This window comes from Sebastes fasciatus, chromosome 21 (assembly GCF_043250625.1).
Source record: "Sebastes fasciatus isolate fSebFas1 chromosome 21, fSebFas1.pri, whole genome shotgun sequence".
NCBI lineage: Eukaryota > Metazoa > Chordata > Actinopteri > Perciformes > Sebastidae > Sebastes > Sebastes fasciatus.
The window spans coordinates 5,403,547-5,430,956 of record NC_133815.1 but is presented as its reverse complement, the minus strand read 5'-3'; the positions used below and the strand labels follow the sequence as shown (position 1 = coordinate 5,430,956).

The window sequence follows — 27,410 nt, the reverse complement described above, 5'->3', positions numbered from 1 at the left end:
TAAGTGTTGTGTTCAGCTGCCCCAAAGGTACCAAAAGCCATACAGCCATATAAAAGCAGAACGAAGTTAATACCTAGTTGCTATCTATTCTTACTAGCATTGATCAAAATGAACAACAGCTCTCCAATTCAAAATGGAAGATGTGGATATTTGACATCCTCTTAAAAATAGCAGAGCGCTGAGAGTTTTATCATCTTGTCCAAGAGCTCTGCCCACATGTTCCCAGGCCTTGAGACAGGCTATTTTTCATCAGTATGAAAATGGCCAGGGCTATTTTCTCCTCTGCCAAGGCTGAGCACGTATCCAACTCTCCATCATCGCTTAGATTTTAAATTAAATATATTTCCTGACCCTGTAACAGACTCTTGAGATTTGGAACCAAGTCCTTATACTGCATCTCTGTTAGCTGTCGTGTTGCTCGTGTCGGGCCCATCTGTCCACCTAGTTTCACGCAAAGCTGTGCATTCAGTTTCAACAGACAGACACATCATACTTCATAACAGCATAACCTTGATAGAGGTAATAACAAGGAGCAGGTGCGTTTAACAAAGCTTCAGGTGTGACCAAAACCATGATACACTGACGGATACATTTATAAGGATAAATATCAAGTGATTCTTTGCTGAGCATTGATCTGCTTTGAAAACAAGCCAAACTAATGCCCCATATACACATTTCTTATATAAAAGGAGATGTTAAAAGACATTTTATGTACATAATTAACAAAAGAACAGCCTATAGTGTTTAGTTAAGTGGTAGTAGGTGGTAACAGCATCATTAAAGAGGAATCAGATAACCATCCATTTATCACACGATGTACAGATTTAGTGCTTTTCCACTTAGTGCCTCGTGCAGATGTGACTGAATGCGTGTACGTTACAGTTCAGTTTTCCAGAGCAAATCAATCTTCTGTCTAATCCGCATGTTCGGCACACTCACCTCCATAGTGGTCAGGTTGCATCGATGGGTTCCTGCAAACCAGCCGTCAGTGGAGCACTGGTCGATATCAACATCCTGCAGATTAATGTCCACTCGCACCACACCCCTGCAAAGACAGGAGGACACCATTAACCCGGCTGTTGAAGAATTGAGTTTGTCAGCGCAAAGTGAGGGATCATTACAAGTTGATTCCTCTGAAAGTTTAGGGAAATTAAACTATATTCAGTTTCAGTGAGATGTTACATCACATCCTGAGCACAACAACAACTCTCCTCAGTGCTGCAGTATTTGCATTTCTGCAGAGATCACCTTGTTGGTTCAGAGAATACCACATAATGAACATTTATGATTTTCCATTAAAAACGGTCTTGTGTTTAAACATGCATGCGATTAAGTAATTAACAGAGAATAGTAAAGAGAAAAAGCCTCACATGAAATATATTCAAAAGTAGCCAATTAATAATGCATTCACCTCATAAATTATGACATACTTCTCTCCCTTACATGATAGCACATTAGCTGCTTTTAGCCATGAAAAGTATTAATATCTGTATTGGTATCGGTGATCCTGTGGGGGGGTCCATCCACGTACAGCACAGTCAATAAGGAGAGGTCAAGGGTCAATAAATGATCGACAAAAAGAGAAACCCTATGTTTGTATTTGTGTAGTTAAAAAGGTAGAAATGATCATTTTCAGAGATACAGAGTTAGAAACTGAGCACACAGACGCATATATTTTTAGATTCAGTGTGACTTTCTGAGGACACGATTATATCAGACACCTATTGAAATTAAAGGTCCATAAATCAGCTTAGAAATCATAGAAAAAAGACTCTTATAACTCCAGAACTTGTTTGAGAATCATCACATTTTCTTCAGTATCAAAGTAATCCAGTGATAGATGGCTGTACATCAATGGGTACGATGCGAACAGGAATGTCTAATAGCTAATTCGGCATATTTTTCATGGTGTCAATTTGTCAAAATGTAAAACTAAAAATACAAGGCTCAAGTTGTAGCCCACAGCAATGGTAACATTACACTTCCTGTTTTGACACCTATTCTGAACTATTCAAGTACACAAATGTACATTAAATTATTCTTCAAACCACACACATTACAGGCTATAAATTCAGAAAAATAATATTTATTACTGAGTGACTGTAAAAACTGTAAAACAGAAACAGAAAGAAATTCGTCAACATCTTAATCTCCTCTTTTACTGCTTGGCTGAAATTCAGCCCGACAGGGAGAAGATAAACTGTCGATAGATCACTTAACACAACAAAACACTCAGCAACGGTCGTCTTTGCTCCGTTTCAGCCAGCTGAGCCAGGCAGGAACTTCTAACAGGGCTGCTGAGGATTTGCACTTACTTAGCTGCTTAAAGCTCTATGAAGAGAAGGTCAGCGTCTCTGACTCTGAAGGTCAGTCGCTCTGATTCTGACCGTCTTTTCACTGGTGTGGCATATGGCTTTTCTATCTGACAGCTGCAGGACAGACCAATGGCTGAATACAGTATATATGTATGTATACAACAAAAACAAGCAAGTGTACACTAGATTTCAGACACGTGCAGTTCAACAAGAACCTCTGAACTGTCTCTTGGCGACCCCAGCACACGTTCAGGCTTTCCCTCCTGGCAGACTTAAGAAAGTAGAAACTATAAAATCTATACTGACTTTAAACTTTGTGGAGGACATGCTCGAGAGCTATAGCTCGGCAGGAAGGGTGTCATGACACCCAGACAATGTGCTGCAATGAAAAAAAGGCATTTCATATACACATGCACGCCATTTGCATAAAGAAGAACTGATGCAAAAGTTTGATCAGTGTGAATAAAACCCTTTTCCCTAACACCCACTAACACCCACTAACATCTGGCTTTTGTCTTTAGTGTGAAAGGTTAGTCACAGGTTAGCGGCTCCAACTCCGATCAGCAGTGATGGAAACATGACACCCGGGTGGACGCTAATTTTAAACCCCTTTTCCGGTGCGATGCTTTGTGACCCGTAAAGAAAATATATAAATATAAAATCAATAAGGATTTGGACAATTATTGTGATTTATTAACGTACAAAACATACAATAAATATGCTCTCCTCAAAGCCACCAGACTCCACAGACAAAAACAGTAATTGTATCTCCCTGATCGTCGTAAAACACACTTAATTCAAACTCGACGAAAACAAAATGAAACACATCAAAACTGTCTTTGTTAGTCTTTCCACTGTTCCAACAATCACCAACAATCACCAACAATCACCAACGTCCGACACGTCTGTGATGTTGAACGTGACACAGCAGGAAAAAAAACACAAAGGCCAGTGTAACGGCAGCGGCATACTCGCAATAGGAAATGAGTCTATCGCTTATTTGAACACTTCCTGTGTTTAAAAACCTGCATATGCACGCTAATTTTGGTTGGAAAAGGGTTTAAAATACACAACTCTACTCCAAAGCAAACACTTGAATCCGTGCTGTAATCTGTTTAATCAGGCAAAACCTGGAGCTGCTTCGCTGACAATAAACCAGTGACTGACTTTGTAATAACCTTTAACTGTCGTGATGCTTGTTTGAGCATTAATATTCACATGGGTTTTATTTTGTTAGAGGATTAACAGAGAAAAGCAGTCACTAACTTTAGCCTTCCAATTTTCTATCCTGAGTTATAGTATGGATGAATATCACCTCTGTTTCAGGGTGGATTTCCCTTTCAGTGTGTAAATTTCTACCAGTGATCACTGGCTAATAGGGCTCCTATTAGAATGCTATGAGTTGTATTATTAAAGCATTTTACCCCCACTGCCGCTTTGTTAAAGAGCGCTTGGTGGTCTCAGCCAGATATTAAAAGAGGACAATATTACCAGTTATCAAATGAACAGCCCCATTCACACCTCATTCTACTCTTCTTGCAGTTTTGATGAATGAATGAAGAGGATTTGGCACAATGCACAAATGTACTGTGCAATAGCTGTTCAGGGCCTACTGCAATCTAGCGATGGGTCATGATTTTCGATAGTTATATAAATTAGTTAGATAGTTTTAGCAACTATCGTCTTGTCTTAGCATGAGTAGCAATAGCCGGCATAGCTGAAAAGACAAAGAGCGCCAACAACAGCACAAACTCAAACTTCATCAGTGGAAATGGATGCAGAACTAACTCACACTGGATCAATTTACATAATTAATTCATACATTTTTATCTAGTATATTCCCTCTACGAGTTGTTAAATGTAAATGCAAGGATAACAAAAAGACAATGCTGATATAAGCTGGGACACCGAGGCATGTTAACACCTTGTCCCATCCACTGCTCAGTTTTGGTTTCCATAGTAACGCCTCAGTCAAACCATCTCTTGTGGTGACTTAGCTAAACATCACACCAAAACAGAAAGTGGCGGAGCTTTTTGTCAGTGTTGCTTTATCACTTTTGGGAAGAAAGAGTTCCAGTTTTCTGTAATTAAAGAAGAGATGGCAGAAAGCACCGAAAACTGCAAACTGTGATACGCAGTTAAAACTCACTACTGAAACAGCAGACACACAGGTGTGATTAATAACAGTAATCACATGGCCCTGAGACTGGAGGCATGATTAGTGTTACTGGTTACACCTGTGCTTTTTCTGCTGACGTCTTACTATGTCAAAAAAATATCTTTAAATATCGACAACACAGAGATAAAAACATTTCAATACCTATTAATATTTAAACCATTACATAACACACAATCATCATCTGAGAGGCCGATATTCTGTCTCTCCATCTATCTTTCATTTTCTAGTCGTATTATGCACACACACATACATGAATACTGCTGGTGTGGCGTGTTCTCCAGGTGTATAAGAGCTGGTTTACTATAACCAGCTCCCAGTAGACGCCGGGCGACTGCAACGCTCTCGTTGCCTGTACTTCTGTTATTAATAACTACTGCTCCGGTCCTGCCTTGGGGCAAACTGACCTCGCTTTTTCCTCCCACTGCACTGCTGCTTGTTTTGCTGAGAAATTACCTCCGTTTCAATTCTCCTGTATGTAATAAGGGTAGGAAAGAGTCCACTGAATCACACACAGCACAAGAACAGGATGTAGGATACATCAACATGTCTGTTTCTCTGGCAGCTCAAGCATTAACATTTTGCTTGTAAAACTGAGAGTCTATACAAAGAATAAAATAGCCTGTTTTCTCCTTTTTTCCCCATCACAATCTTCCACTTGCAACTCTCCAGGCAATCTTTAGCAGCCCAGCCAAAGTGGACATATGGCGTATAAAATAGCTTGAGAAAAACAGAATAAAGTGTGGGGCTGAAACGGAGAACTGAAAATGCAACACAAAGACCGGGTCGTAATTTGAGAGTGGCAACGTGAAGCAGAAGCATCTGGGTGGCCATCGAGGCCCTCGGGCATAAACACGGGATTATCACAGAGAGCAGGAGATAGTGGTGCCCCAGGAAACAGAGTGCTCTCTCCTTTCATCCCCTATTCTTTGTGGGTCTAAAGGCCAGGACAGTAAAGAGAGGAGCATCCCACCAGCAGGGGATCCAGTCTTTCTGACAGACCAGTCAGACTGTGCTAATGTTAGCCCCTGCTTTATGAAGTTAACTGTAGATATATCTAGGTAATTGCTTACGGGCTATAAAAGGATATTCACCAAAAACATTCTCGCAATGAAGGACTCTGTGTGCCCTCTTTGTTACAAGTCAGTCTTTGATGTATTCATGAATGAATACTGAATGTCAGGCCTATATACGCTTTGAGCTGTATGTCTTTATTCAGGCCCAGAAAATGGTCTCTGAGATTGATTTACCCATTTAGACGCTCTGTACAGAACAGGAGGCTGCGGTAGAGTCTGAATTTCAAGTAATCGTGGCACAGAAGAGACACATTCATATGATTCTTGTCATAGTTAATTTCATATTAAACCCACTGCTCTTCACAGAGAAGTGCAGTGGATGGATTAAGACTAATACCAGATCAAGCGCCGCATAAGAATCTATTCTATTAACAGCTATTATTAGCTGTCTCTCAGTGGAGACTGCAGTGTGATAACATACAGGCTGATATGAGCAACATAGCTAATTATTTTTAGTGCTTTCCATATGCAATATCATTTACATTAACGTTTATTTTAAACAAACTAGTATGATTAACTGCTGTGCACATTCCTGAACAAAACTGTACAGCTCTTCCACTTATATATTTTTACATGTTTCTTATATTTATTTTTTGGTACATTTTTCTATATTATATTATGTATCTTGACTTCCTATGAGAGTTGCTCATTGGCGCATGAAGCATAAATGGCTCGACCTCCGTCTGGAAAAGTACCCGTATCTTGGCGGATCTTGGGCAAATGGGACATGCGCAGTAGCGTCCGCTCGGTCACATGACTGTCACGGGGTCCCAACATCACGGTCTGGGTCTCACTCACATGAACGGAGGAAGGGAAAAAACTCTGGATCCATCTATTAGTGCATTTTACAACTTTAAAAACTTAATTTTTTAAATAAGGGCTATTTAGGTGTTCGTACTGGGAATTTGATTCACTTAAAAAAAAATTATCCGTTGAGTTACAGACGTCTCTTTCCATAAGTCTATGGGGAAAAGTCTTTTTGGGCCCAATCACATCAAGTAACGGACACGAAAGTTGTAGTACCACCGTTTGGCCACTACGAAAGTTGGGATCGACCACCGGCGCACTTCCTGGGGGCTTGGTATAGAAGCAAAGAGCTAATAATGCAACCTGAACATTCATGCGAATAAAGCTTATTTAAATTTGACCAGATGCCATCCAATCAAATCTCAAAAATGTATAAAAACAGTTTTCACTTGTATTAACAGAAGCTTTTACAAATCTTTTAACACAGAGCTGGACAAAACAAGGCATTTGAGGACGTTATCTTGGGCTTTGGGAAACACTGATCAACATTTTTCACCATTTTATAGACTAAACAACTAATCGATTAAACGAGAAAATAATCCGCCGATTAATTGACAATAAAAATAATCGTTAGTTGCAGCCCTACAGTATATCTTCAAATCCTGCTTATAGTTGGTATACTGTATGGAATTGAGAAACAAATAAAATGTCCCATTTGTAATGTAACGTCTTTTAAATGAGTGTTTACTGTATGTGGATGAACAGTAATTGACCATAACTACAGCAGCATATGAATATATAATATAAATTAATGACAATGTGTGAATTAATGACAACTTAGGGACATAAATACTAATACAGAATTGTCTGCAAAGCTATTTTAAGACTTTGTGTGGCAACGTGTATACTGACTTTGTATTGTCTATATTTGCACAAGAGTGATTCGGACGTTTCTTCTGAAGCGAGAGAAATAATCTCTGACGTCTCCAGTTACACTGACGGAGAGGAGAAGCTTAAACATGATCCTTTAGCTTATCCACGTAGCCAGAAGACTTGCACGCCCAGATGAACTTGCATGCACATTTCTCCTGCCCCAGTGTCTTGACAGGAACACATGGCTGTCCTTTCAGAAGGGCATAGTTCGTACATTATGTCATGGAACGATCACAATGCCAGAACCGTGCAGCCCTCCCGAGGAAAAATGTCTCTTATGTGATGGAAATGCATTAAGCTGACAGGACGGGCAGAAGCTAATGTGAGTGTAGCCGCTGGGCAGGATGCTGCTTGTCTACCAGCGTTTTCAGTGCGACCTGGGTCATTTTATTGAGTTCTGTCGCTGGTAATCAAAAAAAGACACTGCGCCCGTGGCGAGGCGGCTGTCACAGAAAGCGAATAAAGACTTATTTTCTTATATTTTATTTTTTAGAGCTGGCACTTCTGGACTCTTGACACTCTTGTCATTAAAAGCACTCCTCTGAAGACCAAACACAGAGTCGCTGCTGACAAAGGAAACCTGACAGGAGAGTGTTGGCTGACTGATCGTCTGACTGTAGTTGGTGACAAGCTAGAATTAAATAGTTTAATTCTGAATTAAAACTAATGATGGCTTTTAATAAACAGCACTTTATCCTTGGTATTTACACCCTTATCATCCTGTAATGTCTTTAAAATTGGTAACTTCAACATCATACAATTCTATAACGATTATTTTCATCACTGATTAATCTGCCGATTATTTTCTTGATTAATCGTTTGTTCTGTAAAATGTCAGAAAATAGTGAAAAATGTAATTTAAATGTCTTTAATTGTCTTGTTTTGTCATTGCAAAACCTAAACATATTCAATTTTATATGATATAAAACAGAGAAAAACAGTTAACATCTATATTCGAGAGGCTGAAAACAGCATTTTCTGACATTTTCGCGTGAAAAAACACTTTGATTATTCGATTATCAAAACATTTGGCAAGTATTTTTCTGTCAATCGACTAATCGGGATGCGAACTCCAGTCTCCTGGGTGAAAGTACTGTGTTTTGTGTCCCATCCATTGTGCCAGACCTCCACCTCTGACTTCCACTTCTGCTCCTGTCATAATTACTACGGTTACTAGAGGTCGCTGTCGTCTTCTTTTATACCTTCTTTCGGTGATCTACCATGTGAATAAATGATAAAACCTACTAGTGGCTGTAGTAAGCCCCTATTGACCCACATCTATGGGGCTTATAGCGAGAGAGAAGTAGGCTCATTTTCTCATAGACTTCTATATAATCAGACTTCTTTTTTGCAACCAGAGGAGTCGCCCCCTGCTGGCTATTAGAAAGAATGCAAGTTTAAGGTACATCACACGTTGGCTTCACTTTTCAGAACCAGAGGTAGCGCACTTTCAGGAGTGAATGGTCCCAATAGTCCAATATAGTATTAGCCCTTCAAAGGACCTACCTGTTATAAATGCCATTTTTTTGTCTTACAAATAAATGTAAAAACCTGAATTTCTTTTCCGACCCTACAAAGCGCCCTGTTGTCCACTCTGAGGCCTCCTCTATAATCTGTACTCCAGATTAGTAAAGGATAAACCTTCTGTAACAATATTACAGATATATAATCCTTTGAGAGGAATTACATCACCATAATAGTATTAAAATCTACTGAGATTATTCCCATCATTAGCAGTATTATTAGGAAAACAATATCTCCTTACAGCGAGCCGGAGAGGCTGGTGGTTGGTTGACATTTACTGGCTGAAGGCATCGTATTGACAGGCCGCCTCACTGAGCAGCGGAGTCCCAGTGACGTCAGCAGTGGGAGACGGAGCACCTTGGGATCTTTAACCCACGCTTGCTTCAGGTTCAGTGGAAAGTCTACAAGGTTAGAGTCATTCCAGGTGCACTTATGATTTCTTACTATCGGGTAAGAAAGCTTCCTGCTCTGAAATACTTGCTCCGCTGATTTTCCTCTTGGATGCAGTTTTTTTTTGCTCTCTTTCATCTTACCATCATATATTACCGTGTTTAGCCCCGGGAATTGTGGGGTTTCCTTCCTATTTGTTTCTGGAAGGTGTCCATCTAAGCAGATGCTGCTGCCGGCTCCTCCAGGAGCTCGAGGCCTCCCGCTCTGTTAGACGGCAGGGCGTCCCACAGCAGTCAGGCTGTCCACACTTTACTTGTGCAGCAAAAATGAGGCGCTAAACCAAGCGTAAATGAAGACGATCCTGCCAACTAATTACAACCTAGGGTGAATTGGTCTAATGTAGGACATTTTTTGCATTTTAGATTTCTGAAATATATTATGATATGAAGCCAATACATGAAAACCAAACCCAGTACCACTCTGAAATGCCCAGGATGTGTCAAATCAAAAAAAGAAAATGCAGATATCACCACACCTACTATGCTGTGAAAGTGAAAATGAAACTTAAAAGCAATACCTTCTAACATGTTGTAAAACTGAATGAAACGTCACAAAAATTATTCTTTAAGTTTAGGCAATAAAACTACAACTTCTATAAGTTTAGGCAAAAAAAACAGTTAGGTTTAGGCAACAAAACTACAACTTATTTAGGTTTAGGCAATAAAACTACAACTTCTATAGGTTTAGGCAAAAAAACCAGTTAGGTTTAGGCAATAAAACTACAACTTATTTAGGTTTAGGCAATAAAACTACAACTTATTTAGGTTTAGGCAACAAAACTACAACTTCTTTAGGTTTAGGCAACAAAACTACAACTTCTTTAAGTTTAGGCAAAAAAACTACAACTTCTTTAGGTTTAGGAAATACAACTACAACGTATTTAGGTTTAGGCAACAAAACTACAACTTCTTTAGGTTTAAGTAAAAAAAAAACACTCAGCACTCTAATGCCAAGTTTTCTCAGACATATCTTGATTTCCTAATGTGGGACAGTCATGCCTGAAATGTGGGACCCTGAAAAGTGTGCTGTTAAAAGGCCTAAAAATCACCTTAATTAATGTAAGAAACACTCAAGGCTAAATGTGCAATCCCATGTTCAGTAATTTTACCACTTACAATGTTATTGCTGTTACAAAACCTAGGCTTATGTGTGTGGCTGTTACATGGAGAATCGAACAACCTTAAACAAACAATAAGACTATTAATAATAATAAATAAATAAAGAATAATAAGTAAAGACTATAATAGTTTTGAAGCATTTGTGCATATTAGAAAGACATTAAATATGAATAGTTTTATTGACTTTTATTTGTTTGAGGAACATCTACACCCACTGGAGCTTAGGTGTCCCACTTAATGGCAACTCACCCTATTTGGCCTTTGGAGAAATGTGCTGAAAAAGAAAATCTTTACAGTTTGTTTTTACTTTTTTAGATAGTTCCAACAAGTTTGTCTTATTATACTGCTGCTTGAGCTTCAAAGCAATTAAGGTCTGTGTTGTGAAAGGTGAGTTTGAAGTGTTCACCTAACACATGCACCACCTCCCTCTTCTGTGTATTCCCACTTTGTGTGTTTGCTTAAACTACTTTTGCATTTGTGTAGTTACAAGTGTGTGTCTGAAGTCAGAGTGATCTGCCAATTAGGACGGCTCGTATCATCCTGAGGAATGTTTCAACCTCCAACAATAGCACACACACACACAGAGAGAGTTACACACTGCACGGTTGAAAACAGCCCGTCGTCTCTGTGTGGTCTAAGCTGCCTCCCCTGAGCCTGGAGTGCAGCTGAAGAGACAGACGGGAAGAGAAGAGATGAAGTGTGAGAGGTGCGATTTCTTACACCTTCACAGAAACAACAGGTCGATCCATCACAAACACATGTCCACACACTCCTGCTCTAACAAGTCGCATTTAGCACCTGCGTGCTCAACAAACAAACAACTTTTTATGCATTTCCATATTCCAAATGCATAAACAACAAGTCACCTTGCTGCCTGCAGCAGCATCATCACGTCAAACAGGAAGTGACTGAAGCATTAAAAAGGCTGGAATCAAGATGGCCCATGCAGGCTTGTTGTTCTACATCTTTCATTATTAATTCATTGTTGTATTGATTGTGTATTCATCTGGAGGGGAAGCGGAGGAGAGCTGATGTCTGAGGCGGCTATATTATCCCCTCTTCTCCTGTTTCTTATCTGGCAGGTTGCTGAGGAGCAGGGATGAGGATGAGCCGCCCGCTACTTTGATATGAGCGTCTGAAAGATGACAAACTAAGAGAGGGGATGACGCATGGCGAAAAGGACACGAGAAGGTGAAACAGATGTTTTTTGTGGCCTGAAATATTCCTCTATTTATTACTTATATAACCTATCCTAACCATTACCATTCGAGGTCAATGCCTAACCTTAACCATCTCGCAAGAGTTTTTGCAATTTGCATGTTACCTTCCAGCTACGACCATCTATTTTGCAAGAGCACTGTCGCTGCTTCCTGTGCTTAGCGCCGCCCAAGACAATTGTGATTGGTTTAAAGAAATACTAACAAGCCAGAGCGTATATAGCGCTGTGGACTAGGTCTGGCTTTGCAGAATTCTCATACAATGGTTTGTATGATATCTTACATATGATCTAATTTTCTGTGCGTTTTCCTACGAATGTCAAGTTCCGCTTGTTAACTTACATGCATACAGTCTTCTCAAAATAAACTTCCGTCTTCACAAGAAACAACTTGGTTAGGTTTAGGCATCAAAACTACTTAGTTAGGTTTAGGAAAAGATCGTGGTTTGTGTTAAAATAACTACGGAAGTGGCGTTACTTAAATGCGGAAGTTACGTGTCAAATAAATCAACGTTGACTTATGGATTCACACGGGACACAAACACCAGTCTCCTGGGTGAAAGTCTGGTGTTTTTTGACCGGCCCATCCACTCCGACCTCTGGCGTTTGTCGCTCTTTATACTTCCTGGTTAACAATTACATACAAATTAATTTCATGGGATATTACAGTGCATTACTTTTCGTAGGTATAGCTACGAACATGTATGAGAACAGCCTGCTGTACGATCCTACTGGGCGCTAAATATGAAGCGACAACTAGCAGCTTTGTTATCTTAGCTTAGCATAAAGACTGGAAATGGGAAAATGTCAAATATATTGCATGAAATACTTGCATTGGTCTATATTGTGCAGAGTAATAGTTCTATAAGCACCTCCAGCTGCACAGTAATGTTACAAGGAGTGATGATAAAGTGCGATAATATGGAAATGTCCTTATTTTGATCGGTGCTGCACTCAACGTTTCCCCCTGTGTAAGGAAAACAGATTCATGAATGGATGTTGCTCTCCTGCTCCTTGAAGCGCAGCGGGATGTTTCTTTTAGTGCCGCTGAACAGAAAACTCTCCAGGGACATTAAACAATACCAAACGCCCACGCATGTCACACCTTCCATCTCATGGAGGAGGCCTCGAATATGGGGGGGGAAATGGACAACACAATGACTCCTTTGGCGTCATGGAAGGAACAAATTATTTGGAGAAATCTGCAACTATCCAACCAAATATGAGCAAATTCGGCTTCGCAGATAAACTGGAGTTCTGACTGTTCATCATGAGTGTTCAGGCTGTTATCAGATTGCTTCAGTAGGAGAGTGTGAAGCTGCTCTGAGAGGCTTTAGTCTGGGATAACACCAGGTAGCTGATAGCCTATTATAGTATAATCACTGCAGGTTTTCACTCATTTGCAATCTGCCTGTGAGCGACTCAAGTGTATCAATTAAAGATTCATCGAAGGCGGTACACACACACACACAAGACTAGTGATCTGGATTAAATATTCATTGGGGAAGATGTTGGTCAGGATCATAAAGGAGCCTTAACACTTGCAGCACATACCAAGACTAAACGTGGCCCATTACACAAGCAGGCTGCTCAGGGGTGGCTTCAGGACATGGAAAACATCTGACATATTTCTTCATCTTCTGCTGATGGTTTTAGCAGATCGACCCAAAAGAAAAGGGCACATTTTTCTGAGTGTAGTAAAGCAGCCGAGCAAGTTTTTTTTTGAAAAATGAATTAGGGCCTGTAGCCAGAGGTTTCCACCACTGCTACATCCAGTAACATCCAGAGTTATTTTTAGCATCCGCCGCCTTGTCAGACTGGAGGAGAGAAGAAAACCCCCCTTGGTGTAACAGGGGGAGGCCGGTGGGAGGCTGCGGTATGTTTGGGGAGGAAAGAGAGGCTGGGCTATTGCATTATTGCATGATGGGAGATGTAGGGATGGCATCTGAACTCACCTTTAGGTTGGCATACATCTTTCTCAAATATAGTTTTATAAGTAATCCAAGAATAATTTTAATTACAATTTGCTATGCCAGCTTTTCTATTTATAGGCTACTGGTTTCAACCTGCATGTTAGCTTGGGTTTTCTCCGGGTTCTCAGGTTTCCTCCCACAGTCCAAAGACATGCAGGTTAATTGTTGACTCTAAATTGAATGTGAGTGTGAATCTGTCTCTATGTCAGTTTTATAAGTAATTTAATTTTAATGACAATTTGCCGAGCTTGTTGTTTACCAGCTTTTCTATTTATAGGCTACTGGTTTCAACCTGCAAGTGTTAGCGTGGGTTTTCTCCGGGTACTCATGTTTCCTCCCACAGTCCAAAGACATGCAGGTTAGTTGTTGACTCTAAATTGATTGTGAGTGTGAATCTGTCTCTATGTGTCAGCTCTGTGATGGTCTGGAGACATGTCCAGGGTGTACCCGCCTTCGCCCCAATGTCAGCTGGCATCAGCTCCAGCCCCTCTGTGACCCCAAAATGGGATATTGGTAAATGGACTTACATTTATATAGCGCTTTTCTAGTCTTCCGACCACTCAAAGCGCTTTACACTACATGTCAGTATTCACCCATTCACACACTGATGGTAGAGGCTGCTAAGGTGCCAACTTTGCCCATCAGGATCGAATCTAAATACTCATTCACAGCAAATTCAGGAGAATTTGGGGTTAAGTGTCTTGCTCAAGGACACATCGACATGTGACCCGGAGCAGCCGGGGATCGAACCACCGACCTTCCGATTGGTGGACAACCTGCTCTATCTTCTGAGCCACAGCCGCCCCAGATATTACAGATAATGGATGGATGGATGGATGGATGGTTGGATGGATAGATGGATGGATGGATGGATGGATGGATGGATAGATAGATGGATGGATGAATGGATGGATGGAGAGATGGATGGATGAATGGATGGATGAATGAATGGATGGATGGATGGATGGATGGATAGATGGATGGATGGTTTGTGCCTACCTGAATTCAGGAGCCAGGTTGGGCTTCAGGCCATAGAAAGCAGCCGATAAGGTCAGAAGCCAACGGGGGACAAAATTCCCATTGTCACACTCCAGGTAGGGCGCAGACCATTTGACATGCGTCTTGTCCGGGATAAAACTCTCTCCTCTCTTTAAAGAATTGTCCACTGATGTGAAATCTTGGCTCAGCACCCTCTTATGGAAACTGGGCTTCTTCTTCCTGTCTCTGAAATCATGGTACCACTCTGTGTCCACCGTGCGGTTGTGCAGATGGTGGTGGGCCACGCTGGAGAGGTCTTGGAGGACTATCTCCCCACCGGCCCTGGTGGCTTGGAGGAGCACCGAGGGCCCCTCCACAGTGGGATCCGCGATGAAAGTGACCACGGCCCGGTGGATCTTTGCATCTCCCTCCAGGATGCTCCTCACTAAAGCATGGTACCACTCTATATCTCTCCGGAGACTCTGCTCCCTGGACCTGTTGGCTTGCAGGATCATGTTGAGGAAGTTGGTGGCGTGCAGCACCGTGTCCAGCACGCTGCTCATGGAGGAGAGGTGTTGTGACCTTCCCTGCAGAGAGGTGAGCTCGTACCTCCTGGAGCAGTTGGCGTGCTTCAAGGTGGTGGAGTCGCCAGTGTGGAGGAAAGCAGTGACCACTCTGGGGAGATGCTCCTCTATCTTCTGCGTCGTCTCCCCGGGTGATGCTGGAGGAGGATGCTGAGGCGCTCGGAGATGCTGCAGCTGCAGACGGTGCGTCTGAGCGTCTCTCGCATCTTCCCAGTGCGCGTATTTATGGTTCGATGCGAGCACAAATCCAACATGCAGCAGCAACGACAGCCAGAAAACAGCCATCTCCTTTCCAGAAAACGCGTGCAAAGATATTTGGAATGGCACAGTGTCGTTGGGCGTGATGTAAAAAAAAAGAAAAATGTGCCAAATTGCTCAGCTAAACCATCGCTTCACCACTTGTAGGATATTCTTGCATGCTCCACGCCTCTTGATCTTGCAAATCCAGAAAGCTTAGGAGGGGGGAAACGTGAGGAACCCCCTCTCTGTCTTCACTAAATCCCTTCTTCTTCCTTACAGATGCCTCATCCTCATCCAGCTTGTTGATGTGGAGGATCCGCTTGCAGCTGTTTCCTCCCACCTCTCTATCTCTCTCTCTCTCTCTCTCTCGCTCTCTCTCTCTCTCTCTCTCCAGACTGTCTTGTCTTTGCTGTGCGTCGGACTCTCTGAGTGCAGCTACATAGACTGGATCAAACCGAGGAGAAGGGAAGGGAGGGGTAAAAGAAGGAGGCAGGTTATTATTATTATATTTATATATATATTTTTAGGAGGCACAGAGTCAGGGAGCTTTCTCACTTGCATGGCACTCCGCCCTCTTCCGACCACATCGAGCATTATTAAGAAGTAGGTAGGCCTATACCGAGACACATTAAAGCCCGTCTTCTCCATCATCTCATAGGAGCTCCAGGAGCAGCAGCGACGCGCGTCTTTGGCCGCAGCGTCTGTCAATCACTGAGCAGCGTTCGGTGGAGCGGTGAGGGAGCTGTCCGGTGCTGAAACACTGAAACACATGAAGTCAGACTCGGTTGGTTTTTATCAAAATTAAGCATTTAATTTAGATTGATTCATTGAGATTTGTTCTCACTTTGGCATTCAAGAGAATTTTATTTATTTTATTTATTTTATTTATTTTATTTATTATTATTATTATTATTATTATTATTATTATTATTATTATTAATATTGTGATTATTATTATTATTATTATTATTCACTTTGGCATTCAAGATAATTTATTTATTTATTTAATTTGTCTTATTATTATTATTATTGTTATTATTATTATTATTGAAAACCAAATTCACTGATGTTAAAAGCAGCAGAGAAAATATGCATTAAATATTATTATATATTCAGTTTATTTTATTCTATTCTATTTATTTATTGTATTTGTATTATTATTATTGTTATTATTATTATTATTATTATTATTATAAGATTATAAGAATATGCATTATATATTATTATATATTCAGTTTATTTTATTCTAGTCTATTTATTTATTTATTTATTTTATTTGTATTACTATTATTGTTATTATTATTAGTATTATTAGTATTATTATTATTATTATTGCATATATTCATTTTTATTTTTATTTTATTTATAATTCTTCTTTATTTTTATTTTTGCTTTGTTTTATGTTAATATTTTTGGGGGCCAATAGTGCCATTATTTTTAAATTTAGCATTAATTATTAAAAATGTTTTTTTGCCAACTATAAATGACTCCAAATCCAAATGTTGAATGATGGGTGAGGGGTGGGTTAAGTTGTAAAACAATTTTTAAAATATTGAAAAAACAAAATCACTGATGTTAAAAGCAACAGAGAAAATATGCATTATATATTATTATGTAGTCAGTTTATTTTATTCTATTCTATTCTATTTATTTATTTTTGTATTTTGTTTTCTCTTAATGTCCTTTGGGGCTTATTGTGCCGATGGCATTTAGCCTTAATAATTATATTGTTTTCCAAATATAAATACCTCCAAATCCCAATGTTGAATGATGGGTGATCCATACCCTATGGATAAACTTGACCTCAAGTATTGTTGTTTTTTTAATCATTGTTATATATATATATATATATATATATATATATATATCCAACACACTATATATATATATATATATATATATATATATATATATAATATTAGAATAATATTATATTATATATATAATTTAAATACAATTTAAAAATATTGAAAAACCAAATTGACATTTCGTCAAATACTGTAAAAAGTTCAGAAGCAAACTTCATAGATGTCCTTAGGGCTTCTCCGCCTACACTGCACCAAGCAAACTGTAACATAGCAAAAAGATGCTTCTTTGTAATCCGTAACCGTACTGCTGCTTTTAGTTTAAGATGAAACTGGGCAACCATTTCTCCAAACCTACAGGGCCTATTTGTGGGAATTCAGTCATGCCTCCCCTTCAACCTGGACATGTCTCTAATCAATAAACTAATTTATAGTTGAAGCAGGCTGTTGCTCCTTCACGTGTTCGCTAAGCACAGTACGCTGAAGGATCTGGGTTTCATTAGCAGATCTAATGATCTATTTCTCTACCACGTTACCAATCTATCAGTCTCTCTCTTTCGTATGAGTTCAAGCTCCAAGGTTACTCTCTCTCGGTCTCTCCTGGGTGTAGAGGCATGTCACGTCACGCTGTGTGGGCTGCAGGCATCTCGTCCTGGAAGGAGGGCGAGGAAGACAGGCGTGACGGAGGGTGACAGAGCTGAGAGTCAACCTGCGTGCTGCGAGGGCCACCGGGGATGCTGGGAGTTGGAACCTGAAGACCTCCTGGATTTCTTGACCAACAGCTGCATCCAAGAGGCTGCTTGCTCGCCCTATCTCGAAATCTTGATATCTGCAAGCAAAAAGCCTGAGACAGGAAATCCAGCAACTGCCATCAATGCACCACTGTAGAGGAAATAATTGGGAAAGCTTGATCCTCTACAGCTGTATGGTCAGTATATCAAAACATTTTCTTAATTTAGTGAATCTGCTTTTCGTTCTCTTTCCATTTAGATGTTGGTGCGGACCGATATGCTGCAGAGAGGGAAATTAAAGCAATACAAAAAAAGTCCTAAAACATCAGTCATGGTGATGATGACAGTGATGAAGGTGGATTTAGCACCTTCTTCGGAGGTGTGAACGATCTGCATGGACAGTGGGTTCTTAATGTTAATGTGCTGCCAGTTGGAGACGTACGAAATGTCATCAACACCAATTCCTGGAATTGAGAAATTGCAGCTTAATTACGTGCCGTTTTGAATAATGTGACATTTCAAAAGTATGACTACCTAAAGGGAAAATCTGCTTTTTTTCCTGCTCCATATGACAGGTTTGATACCTGGTATTGTAGAAGATCTGAGCTGTAAGGTTTGTGAATGGTGCATGTTCAAATGACTTTTGTATATGCAGTGTATATACCCAATTTTAATCCTTTGCCAATCTTATTTATAATACACATCAATCATCCAACCCAATCTCATGGGAAGGCGTATAAATAGCACAACATTATAAGGAAATGAGAACACATTTTAGCATTTTCACGTGTCATTTTTACCCCCAGGAAGAGCTGGAAAATGTGCTGGGGAGAGGGATGTCTGGAATTCCCTGCTAAGCCTGCTGCCTCCGCGACTCGGCCCCGGATAAGCAGAAGAAAATGGATGGATGGATGGATGGATGGATGGATGGATGGATGGATGGATGGATGGATTTGTATGCCATGCACCAAAACAACGGTAGCGGCCGCAGTTACGTTTAGGCAATAAAACCACTTAGTTAGGTTTAGGAGAAACATCATAGTGGGCTTAAAATATGTACATAAACTAAGTAAAATATGTACCGAAACAACGTCACAGAAGTACAGGAAACATGTCACAAACATCACTAAAAAGCATGTCACTAACTTCAAAATAACTCAACAACACTTTGTCAATACAGACTATAAATGACATGCAAAAAGAAAGAACAAAATTCTTATTGCATGCAAAATGACTTGTGAATTACCGTGTCATTCATACACTATTTAGTGCGACCGGGTTGATTCATCATTGTGACATTGAAGTGTTTCATTCCAACACCATGTGAAGAAAACAAATGACTGGACAACGATCAGTTGTTAATGCTGCCTATGAAAGAAAAGCCACTCAGAAATAAAATGAATCCTTTTTTATTATATAGTCTGTCAGAGGCTAGTTGAGGGTTTCGCAGCACACTGATGAGCTCCACTAATTATACATTTTGATATAACTCTACCAATAAGGGGCATTGCATTTTAATCAATGTCACTAGCCTTGCAGCATGGCCTATAAACGTCTCTTGTATTCTTGTTTTGGGGCTTCTGTAGCTCAGTGGGTAGAGAGGGTTGTCCTTTAACCGCAAGGATGGCGGTTCAATCCCCGGCTCCTACTGTCTGCATGTTAAAGTGTCCTTGAGCGATACACAAGTTTCACAAGGGATTAAATGCAGAGGTCAAATTTCAGGTACAGTATGTACCTGTATGTATTTAATGATGGTAATAAAGTGTAAAGTTTAAGTATTGCTGGAATGAGTGTGTTGGAACAGCTGTTTTTTTAATGTCAGCTTCTATGCAACAGTACAAAGTACGCAAACAATTCAATAAGAAACAGAAGACTTTATTGTCATATATAAAATGGTAAAATAGTGAACACCTCCAGTGGAATTTATGGTTATTTAAACCTAAAGTTTGATCAACTATGGTTACATTATATAGCATTGAATACAAAGATAGCTATGTACAAAATCATTGAAAATCTTCATCTGAACGACCATTAAGTTAAGAAAAAGACAACAAAATGAATAACTTAGAAAATATAATACACCTTAACTTATACATGGTCTTCCATAAATATGTTGGGGGAAATATCACTGAATTAGAAAGGCTCTTTTTCATTTAAAGGATACATACATCCAGATTCTTTTTAAAACAACATTCAAAAACTGGAAACATTTTGCTTTAAAGGTGCAGTGTGTACGATTTGGCGGCATCTGGTGGTGAGGTTGCAGATTGCAACCAACTGAAACTTCTTCCGTGAAAACATGAATAATATAATACTTATATATTATTTAATATTATATTCTATTTCTGTCAATAGATCCTCCTAAATGTTACACACTGTTCATTTAACAAATGATTTAAACTGACTTCTACGGTCTGTTATTTATTTATAGCAGAACGTTGCTGTGGGAGCAGTTCTGATCTTTGACTCTGTCAGACCGGTTTTGTGTCAAATTATTGATTTCTTAAGTAAGAAGCCGTGTAATAAGCGAATATGTGAAAGAAACCCCCGTACAATATCCCTTACCTGTTTTGGAATACATTTTTATATAGGATCTGCATGTAAATATGGTATATGTGGTCATAGTTTGGTGCTTTTCAAACTCTCGTCTTTACTTTCGTCTTTACCTGATCTGCACGTTGTCAGCGTCAGAATTACTGGGATGAAGATGAGTCCGTGAAGCATCCCGATAAACATGACGAGAAAGAAGATCTTAAAAAAGGTTCTGAATATGTGAAACTCAGACGTAGCCAACACTATCACCCCTAAAATGGTGGACAGGGCCCCTTGGACGATGGGGTAGCCTAGACTGGAGAGAGCGTCCACGGCTTTGTCGTCGGGACTCGCTCTCTTGCTGGTGGCGAATGCGTAAGACACGTGAGCTGAGAAATCGACGGTGAAACCGATGCAGACGGTGAAAATGATCATTGATATGGAGTCGAGGCTGACGTCCCAAAGCGCCATGAAACCAGTTACCCCAACAGTCACTGAACCAATGGAAATAGTCACCCATAATGAGCAGAGCGGGTCTGGAATCAGCAGGAGAGAGACGACCAGCATCACGGCTGTGATCACGCCAACGTTTTTAATCGTGCTCTTAACCACTACGTCGTACTGGTCGTAGAAGATGAACATGTGGTTATAGACTAATAAAGATGGTCTGCATCTGGCTGCGACAGTTTTAAGACCTGTAAGCATTTTAATTTCCATGCTGGCGTTGGCGATATCGACAGTCTGAATGAAGAACCGCGACGCATAGACGCCATTCCCAGTGAGGTTCATGTCTTGCTTGAAAAATGGAAATAAATCTAAAAAGTGAGGCAGATTCTTGATAAAAACATGTTTATAATCAAGGTTTAAATTTCTTTCTTGTCCGTATGACAAGTAAGCATCCAGCCAGGATGTATAGACATCCCCATCTACATATTGGAGCTTTTTTAAGTCCTCTATGCACCACTGAAGTTGGTTCCTCATGGGTTTAACCCAATATGGGTATTCCCTATCCATAATAAGCATCACAGATGGACCGTAATCAGAAAAATGCTGTCTATCCTTCATATTGAATCTGGTAACGTGGGAGTTATCAGCTGCCAGATCATAGAGCTCTATCCCCTGTTGCACGTGTGTACAACCAAAAATACCTGCAGCTAAATATAACACATAAAGGAAGATTACAACTCCCTTGACACACGGTTTGATCAGAAACGGGCCGTAGTAATCTTTAAAGAAATTACTCGCCGGTTGTTTTTTCTCTGCTCCGGTGTTCTCATCATATCCGCCTCCCACACAGCAGATGTTATATATCTCAGAATGATGAGCACTGTCGTCTGATGGTATTTTCACACAGGTCAGCCAGTGCCTGTTGCCGGCTTCTCGCCTCCCGTTTAGAGCCAGAAAGGCTCCGAAGAAGGTGATTGTGTAGATGTAAGAAAACACGATGGAGGCGCTGGTGTAGATGCAGAAGGACTGCACTGACGGGAAGTCGGACGTGACGCCGATGGAGAACTTGAAGAGGTCGGTCAGGGCGGTGATGGTGATGGACATGATGGCGTCTTTGTAGGAGTGAGCCATGCGCTTCGACACCGGGTCTTTCACGTTGGTGTGCTGCCAGTCGGACACCATTATGAACATGTTGTTCAGACCGATTCCTGGAAAAATTATAGTAAAATTGATGACAGTTTTGAGATACTGACACTTTGTTTGAGCATTTCCATTTGTGAGACTTTAAACATTTTACTAGATTTTTACTGTAAAACATAAAATGCTTATAAAACATGATGAACTGATCTACTTTAAAATATATGAAGCGGTTAAATTTAATGCTCTGCAAAACACCATATAGATATTCTTTACATTCAGTCACTTTTATGTAAATGCAGTATATTACTTGATGGATGTTGCACTACATCCTAAAACTACAGTCTGGAACAAAAAAGGACGAGGGGGCTTTTTCCTCACCGAGTATCAGAAAAGGAGAGTTTGCGACCGTAATAACAAATGGCACTCCGATGTAAAGCAGCAAGCCAAAAGAGGAGAGAACAGCCAGGCCCGAGGAGAGGACACCGAAGACGGCCACCCACACCTTGTTCCTCACATTGTCCAATCTGTCAAGGAGGTAGAGAAAGGGTGCTGTTGGTGTAGCAATCAAAATCATGCAGCTAATAAAGTAAACTGTAAGCAAGGTCCATTATTCTACACTTTATCTTGACAACTTCAACCTGAGCCGCCTCAGAATAATCCTGCTTATTGGCATCACACATGCATGTTTTTAGCAATAAGTACTAAAATTGACATATTTAGTGAGAACTTTAACAAACAGTAAAGCCATAGACTGTATATAAGAAGTGGGCATAGTCACCCTGATGTCAACCATTGGTTTGTTGACTTGTTTTGAAACTCGAGTTCAGAATTTTGGCCTTCGCCATCTTGTTTTTTTGCAACCAGAAGCGACACGAGAGGGTGGAGCTAGAGTAAGTGCAACCAAATGCTGTCGGACCGTTTAAGTGACTAAAAAGTTATAATTAACTTTCATGAACTGAAAACATACTGTAAAAGGGTTAAAGTTGTAAGACTAAAACACGGACAACTCCCAGACCGGACAACGCCGTGGTAGCGACCTGTCAATCACAAGGTAGCCACGCCCTAAAGCATCCCCTGCTTTATGGTCTATTTGACTCTAAATGGGACCATCATTTACTAAATGAACATCATGCTGTATTGAAGAAGACTTGAAACTAGAGATTGAGACCATAAACTCATGTTTACAATGTTTACTGAGGTAATAAATCAAGTGAGAAGTAGGCTCATTTTCTCATAGACTTCTATACAATCAAACTTCTTTTTGCAACCAGAGGAGTCGCCCCCTGCTGGCTGTTAGAGAGAATGCAGGTTTAAGGTACTTCACACATTGGCTTCACTTTTCAGACCCGCAGGTTGCCCACTGAGTAAAACTAAAACCGAGGATTCGAAAAAAAATTTAACACCAGGGTGAAAAGATGGTGTTACGCTGCCTTCTCTGCCTCAACTTTGATTAGTTCAGATTCACCAAACTCACAGAATAGCACAAAAAAACGAATCAATTGAGGAAGCGGTAGACCAGCAACTCCCATGTTCTGCGAGGTAAAATTAAATTTTTTTTTCAATGGAGTCTGGTGGATTTGCTGAGAGGCTTCAGTTCCTTGTCGGAAAGGGCTGTCTGACGGCAAGATAAAGTGGTGAAAATATTCTAAATCCTTTTAGGTGGGCCTTTCTTTTAGGTGTCTGAAATACGTTTTGATGCTGCCCCCGTCCACAGCAGTACGTTGCTTTACTCCCGTGCTGGTACTCTTGTCTGCTTCTCCAAACTGGGGGCGTCGCCCGCCATCTACTGTAGGTAATACACTGACTATGAATAAGTACCTCATACAACCCCACTTCAGAAAACCCAAACTATCCTTTAAGTAAAAATGTAACATTCTTAAATTGCAATAACTCTGCTCTGGAAACAGCAATGCTGACATTGTTATGATCACTACATGTAACCTGCATGTGGCTTTCTTGTATCAGTCACTTTGATAAACAACAGCTCTCTGTGTCCCGGACTTGCCCGCAGTCAGGAAATCGCTCACTGCGTTGCGTGACAGTCACTGATCACTTCTTACCTCAGGCAGGATATCACCGAGAAGGTGATAGCACAGGCATAAGTGATGAGGAATAAAGGGAAGCCATCTGTGGTGTGACTGTCAATCTCCTCCTGCCTGGATTTGGAGGTGTAGTAAGACACCTAGAGTACAGCAAAGAGAGAGAGACGCCAACATGAAGTCAGAAAACGGTGTTTACACACGGATGTCAAAACAGCAATAAAACCAGAGTGACAGCACAGCTTGGATTTCAGAACAAAGCAGTGATTCTGCTACGTTGCCAAACACATCATCTGAACAGGAAGTGTAAAGATACAGTTGGAGCAGACAGGGTGTTAACTAATATGTTTAGAAAATGCATCTATTTTATTGTACATTAACAGTACTTATTTTAACATCGCTATGTTTTCCGCTATGAGACAAAATCCACCTTTATTTTGTCGATTTTCTGGTGCTAAATGTATTCAAGGAGAAATATTCTGCAATCTATGCCTCAAAATCCTTCATCTACTTCTGTTAGTGACATACTACAATTCCAACCCGATCTCATGGGAAGGCGTGTAAATAGCATGACATTACAAAGACATTACACGTGTCGTGAGAACGCATTTTAGCCTTTTTGTGTGTCATTTTTATGCCACCCAACAAAACTACGGTAACGGCCACAGTAAGGTTGAGGCAACAAAATCAATTAGTTACGCGAAATTCACATCAGGCAGTTGCAGTTTACATCCATGTCTGTGCAACTTCATCATTTTATCCTGTTAAGACAGTTGTGTGAAATTGTCATAATTAGCAAATTAATTGTTGAGTTATGGCCAAAGTCGTTTTTTTTGTGAGGTCACAGTGACCTTTGACCAAAATCAGTTCATCCACAAGAGGACGTTTGTGCCAAATTTGTGAATTTGAAGAAATTCCCTCAAGCTTTCCTGATATATCATGAGAGTGGGACAGATGTGAGGTCACAGTGACCTTGACCTTTGACCTTTGAGCGCCAAATTCTAATCAGTTCATCGTTGAGTCCAAGTGGATGTTTGTGCCAAATCGGAAGAGATTCCCTCAAGGCATTCCTGAGATATTCATGAGAATGGGACAGACGGACAGACAGACCTTACAATGTCTCCGGCCATGACTGTCGCCGGTGTGGAGGCATAATAAAATCTTTACATAATAATCTAAACTCAGATTTTCTCAAAAAAAATAGGAAAATATACCACTTCACAACCAAATTGTTCCAAAAAATATGGTGTTATTCTCACTGAAAAGCTGAAACATGCTCAATTGGTACACTGTCAAAGCCTCATGGGAGCTGTAGTTGTCCAGTGCTTAATTAAATAATCATTGTTACATCTTAGTTAAAACAAAGACAGACTCAAATTTGACCACACAAAGCCATGGCAAATATCCAAGAATATGGCAGAAAGCTTTTCAGAGAGAACAACGAAAGAAACGCTATGTAAGAATGAAAATACAAAATCAGTAGCAGTGTGATACGTACGTCAATGTGTTTGCTGTCCGTTTCATCTGATAAGAGCTTTTTAAATCCTCTGAGCCATAATTTTGAGGCGTCAGCTGCGCTTTCCTTGTTATCTAAGTAGTAGAAGAGTTTTACAGCCTGAGCACTTATGACTGAGCTGTTGGCGTCTGTGATAACCCCGCCGAGCACCGAGCCCAGGAACACCGGACTGGATCTGTGCGTGTGTACGGGGAAGATGATGCTGGTTTCATCGGAGTTAATGATTTCCAGGAGGACGTTTGAGACACATTCTCCATTGGCTTTTGCACACAAGTCGTTGAATCCCAGGCTCCCGTTGTACACAGTGATATAAAGGATCTTATTGTTGAGGTTGATGATGTCCTCAAAGGCTGGACTTGTTAGTATGTTTGAGTTATTAGTCGATACAGCGATGAGTGATGCAAAGATGCCCTTATCGTACAACCTGTCCTCTGAAAACATGGAGTCATTGTAGGGGAAGTTCTCCCTGACGAAAGCTCTCGTCGCCTTCGAGGGTCCTTTGCTGGGTGTGAACTGACGCTCAAAGTCGTTGTCCTCCCTGTCTTTGAGAAAAGTGAAGCCTCCGCTGAGCGCCGCTGAGACTACGAGAGGAATCACAAAAAAGTATAAAGGATAGGAGCCTACGAGTGAGCCAAGTTTTTCAAAAAGGCCCGACAGAGGCTTTGCCAGGCAGTCTGTGCGTCTGCAGCCCATCTTCACAGTTACAGGACAGGTAGCTCACATGTGGAGGAATTACATTCCTTTTAAAGGCTGTGCAGATTGTAGCGCTATTTACACACCTATCTTTGGAAGGTCGGAGGAAGTCTCTTTGACCAATAAAGGCTTGATCTTATACCAGGAAGGAGAAAAAAAGAAATAGGGAAAGTATTACTGGTAGTCTCGTGCTTCTCCGTAAGCTGTAAAATGATGCAAGAGGAAAAGACAAGTCAGCTCTTATCCAAACTGAGAAAATGATAAGAGTTCCCAGACAGAAGTGTGACTTACAGAAAATCACGGGCAAAGGTGTCGCATTTTATTACTTTACAACACAAGCATTCCCGGGCTTGCCATAACTGAGTAACTACATAACTAAATCAGAGTTCATTTTCTCATTGGTGTTATACTTAAAAGAACACAACTATGCATGATTACTGATATGAAAACAAGATAATAAAAAATATTGTCAACCTGTGTGGGCTGCACGGTGGTGCAGTGGTTAGCACTGGCGCCTCACAGCTAGAGGGTTGCAGGTTCGAATATGGCTTGGGACCCTTCTGTGTGGAGTTTGCATGTTCTCCCCGTGTTAGCGTGGGTTTTCTCTGGGTACTCCGGTTTCCTCCCACAGTTCAAAGACATGCAGGTTAGGTTAATTGTGGACTCTAAATTGCCCGTAGGTGTGAATGTGAGCGTGAATGGTTTGTCGCCAGTCCATCGCAGGGCTGCTGCGATGGACTGGCGACCTGTCCAGGGTGTACCCTGCCTTCGCCCAATGTCAGCTGGGATCGGCTCCAGCCCCCCCCCCCCCCCCCCCCCCCCGCGACCCCTAACGGGATAAGCGGTTGCAGATGGATGGATGGATGGTCAACCTGTGTTTCACATGTTGAGGATTAAAGTTCAATGAATCGTTTTGTGAATTGTAGATGGCAGCAACTGTAAATATATAAGTGTTTTTATTCAAGTCCTCCACAATAAGAGCTGGATCTTCCTGGAATTAGGAACGCAATATCTCACAAACATCCACTTGGAATCAAGGATGAACTGATTTGATTTTGGTGGTCAAAGGTCAAGGTCATTGTGAGACTAACCTCTGTCCCATTTTAGTGAACGCGATATCTCAGGAACGCCTGGATTGTATTAGATCTGGTGCAAACATTTTTGTCCGTAACTCAAG

The 27,410-nt window shown here is 40.7% G+C and overlaps 2 protein-coding genes and 1 long non-coding RNA gene across 5 annotated transcripts in view; 1 reads left to right on the top strand and 2 right to left on the bottom strand.

The window, feature by feature from the left end:
* Window positions 1–15,793, bottom strand: part of gpr158a (G protein-coupled receptor 158a) — a 78,070-nt gene extending 62,277 nt beyond the window's left edge. The window contains exons 1-2 of one of the 2 annotated variants that reach the window (XM_074622066.1): window positions 14,528–15,793; window positions 940–1,045 (exon numbers count right to left, since the gene is read on the bottom strand). In XM_074622066.1, coding sequence (XP_074478167.1) covers window positions 940–1,045; window positions 14,528–15,375 — 954 coding nt within the window. In that variant the 5' untranslated portion in view covers window positions 15,376–15,793. The remainder of the gene's footprint in view (window positions 1–939; window positions 1,046–14,527) is intronic. The other variant, XM_074622067.1, reaches the window with a different exon arrangement.
* A 188-nt stretch (window positions 15,794–15,981) lies between these two features.
* LOC141759312 (uncharacterized) lies at window positions 15,982–18,784 on the top strand. The gene is made up of 4 exons (XR_012592096.1): window positions 15,982–16,114; window positions 17,746–18,063; window positions 18,442–18,479; window positions 18,673–18,784. It is a non-coding gene; the product is annotated as an uncharacterized LOC141759312 (long non-coding RNA).
* A 943-nt stretch (window positions 18,785–19,727) lies between these two features.
* Window positions 19,728–26,265, bottom strand: LOC141759382 (patched domain-containing protein 3-like). Of its 2 annotated transcripts, none has more exons than XM_074621394.1 (5): window positions 25,523–26,265; window positions 24,046–24,167; window positions 22,364–22,509; window positions 19,947–22,053; window positions 19,728–19,886 (listed from the first exon to the last, which is right to left on the bottom strand). In XM_074621394.1, exons 1-4 carry the CDS (start codon window positions 26,231–26,233, stop codon window positions 20,486–20,488), a joined length of 2,547 nt encoding a protein of 848 aa, XP_074477495.1. In that variant the 5' UTR covers window positions 26,234–26,265; the 3' UTR covers window positions 19,728–19,886; window positions 19,947–20,485. The 2 variants fall into 2 exon arrangements, with proteins under 2 accessions (XP_074477495.1, XP_074477496.1); XM_074621395.1 differs by having other exon boundaries at window positions 19,728–19,880; window positions 19,931–22,053; window positions 25,523–26,253.
* Window positions 26,266–27,410: the final 1,145 nt, after the last annotated feature.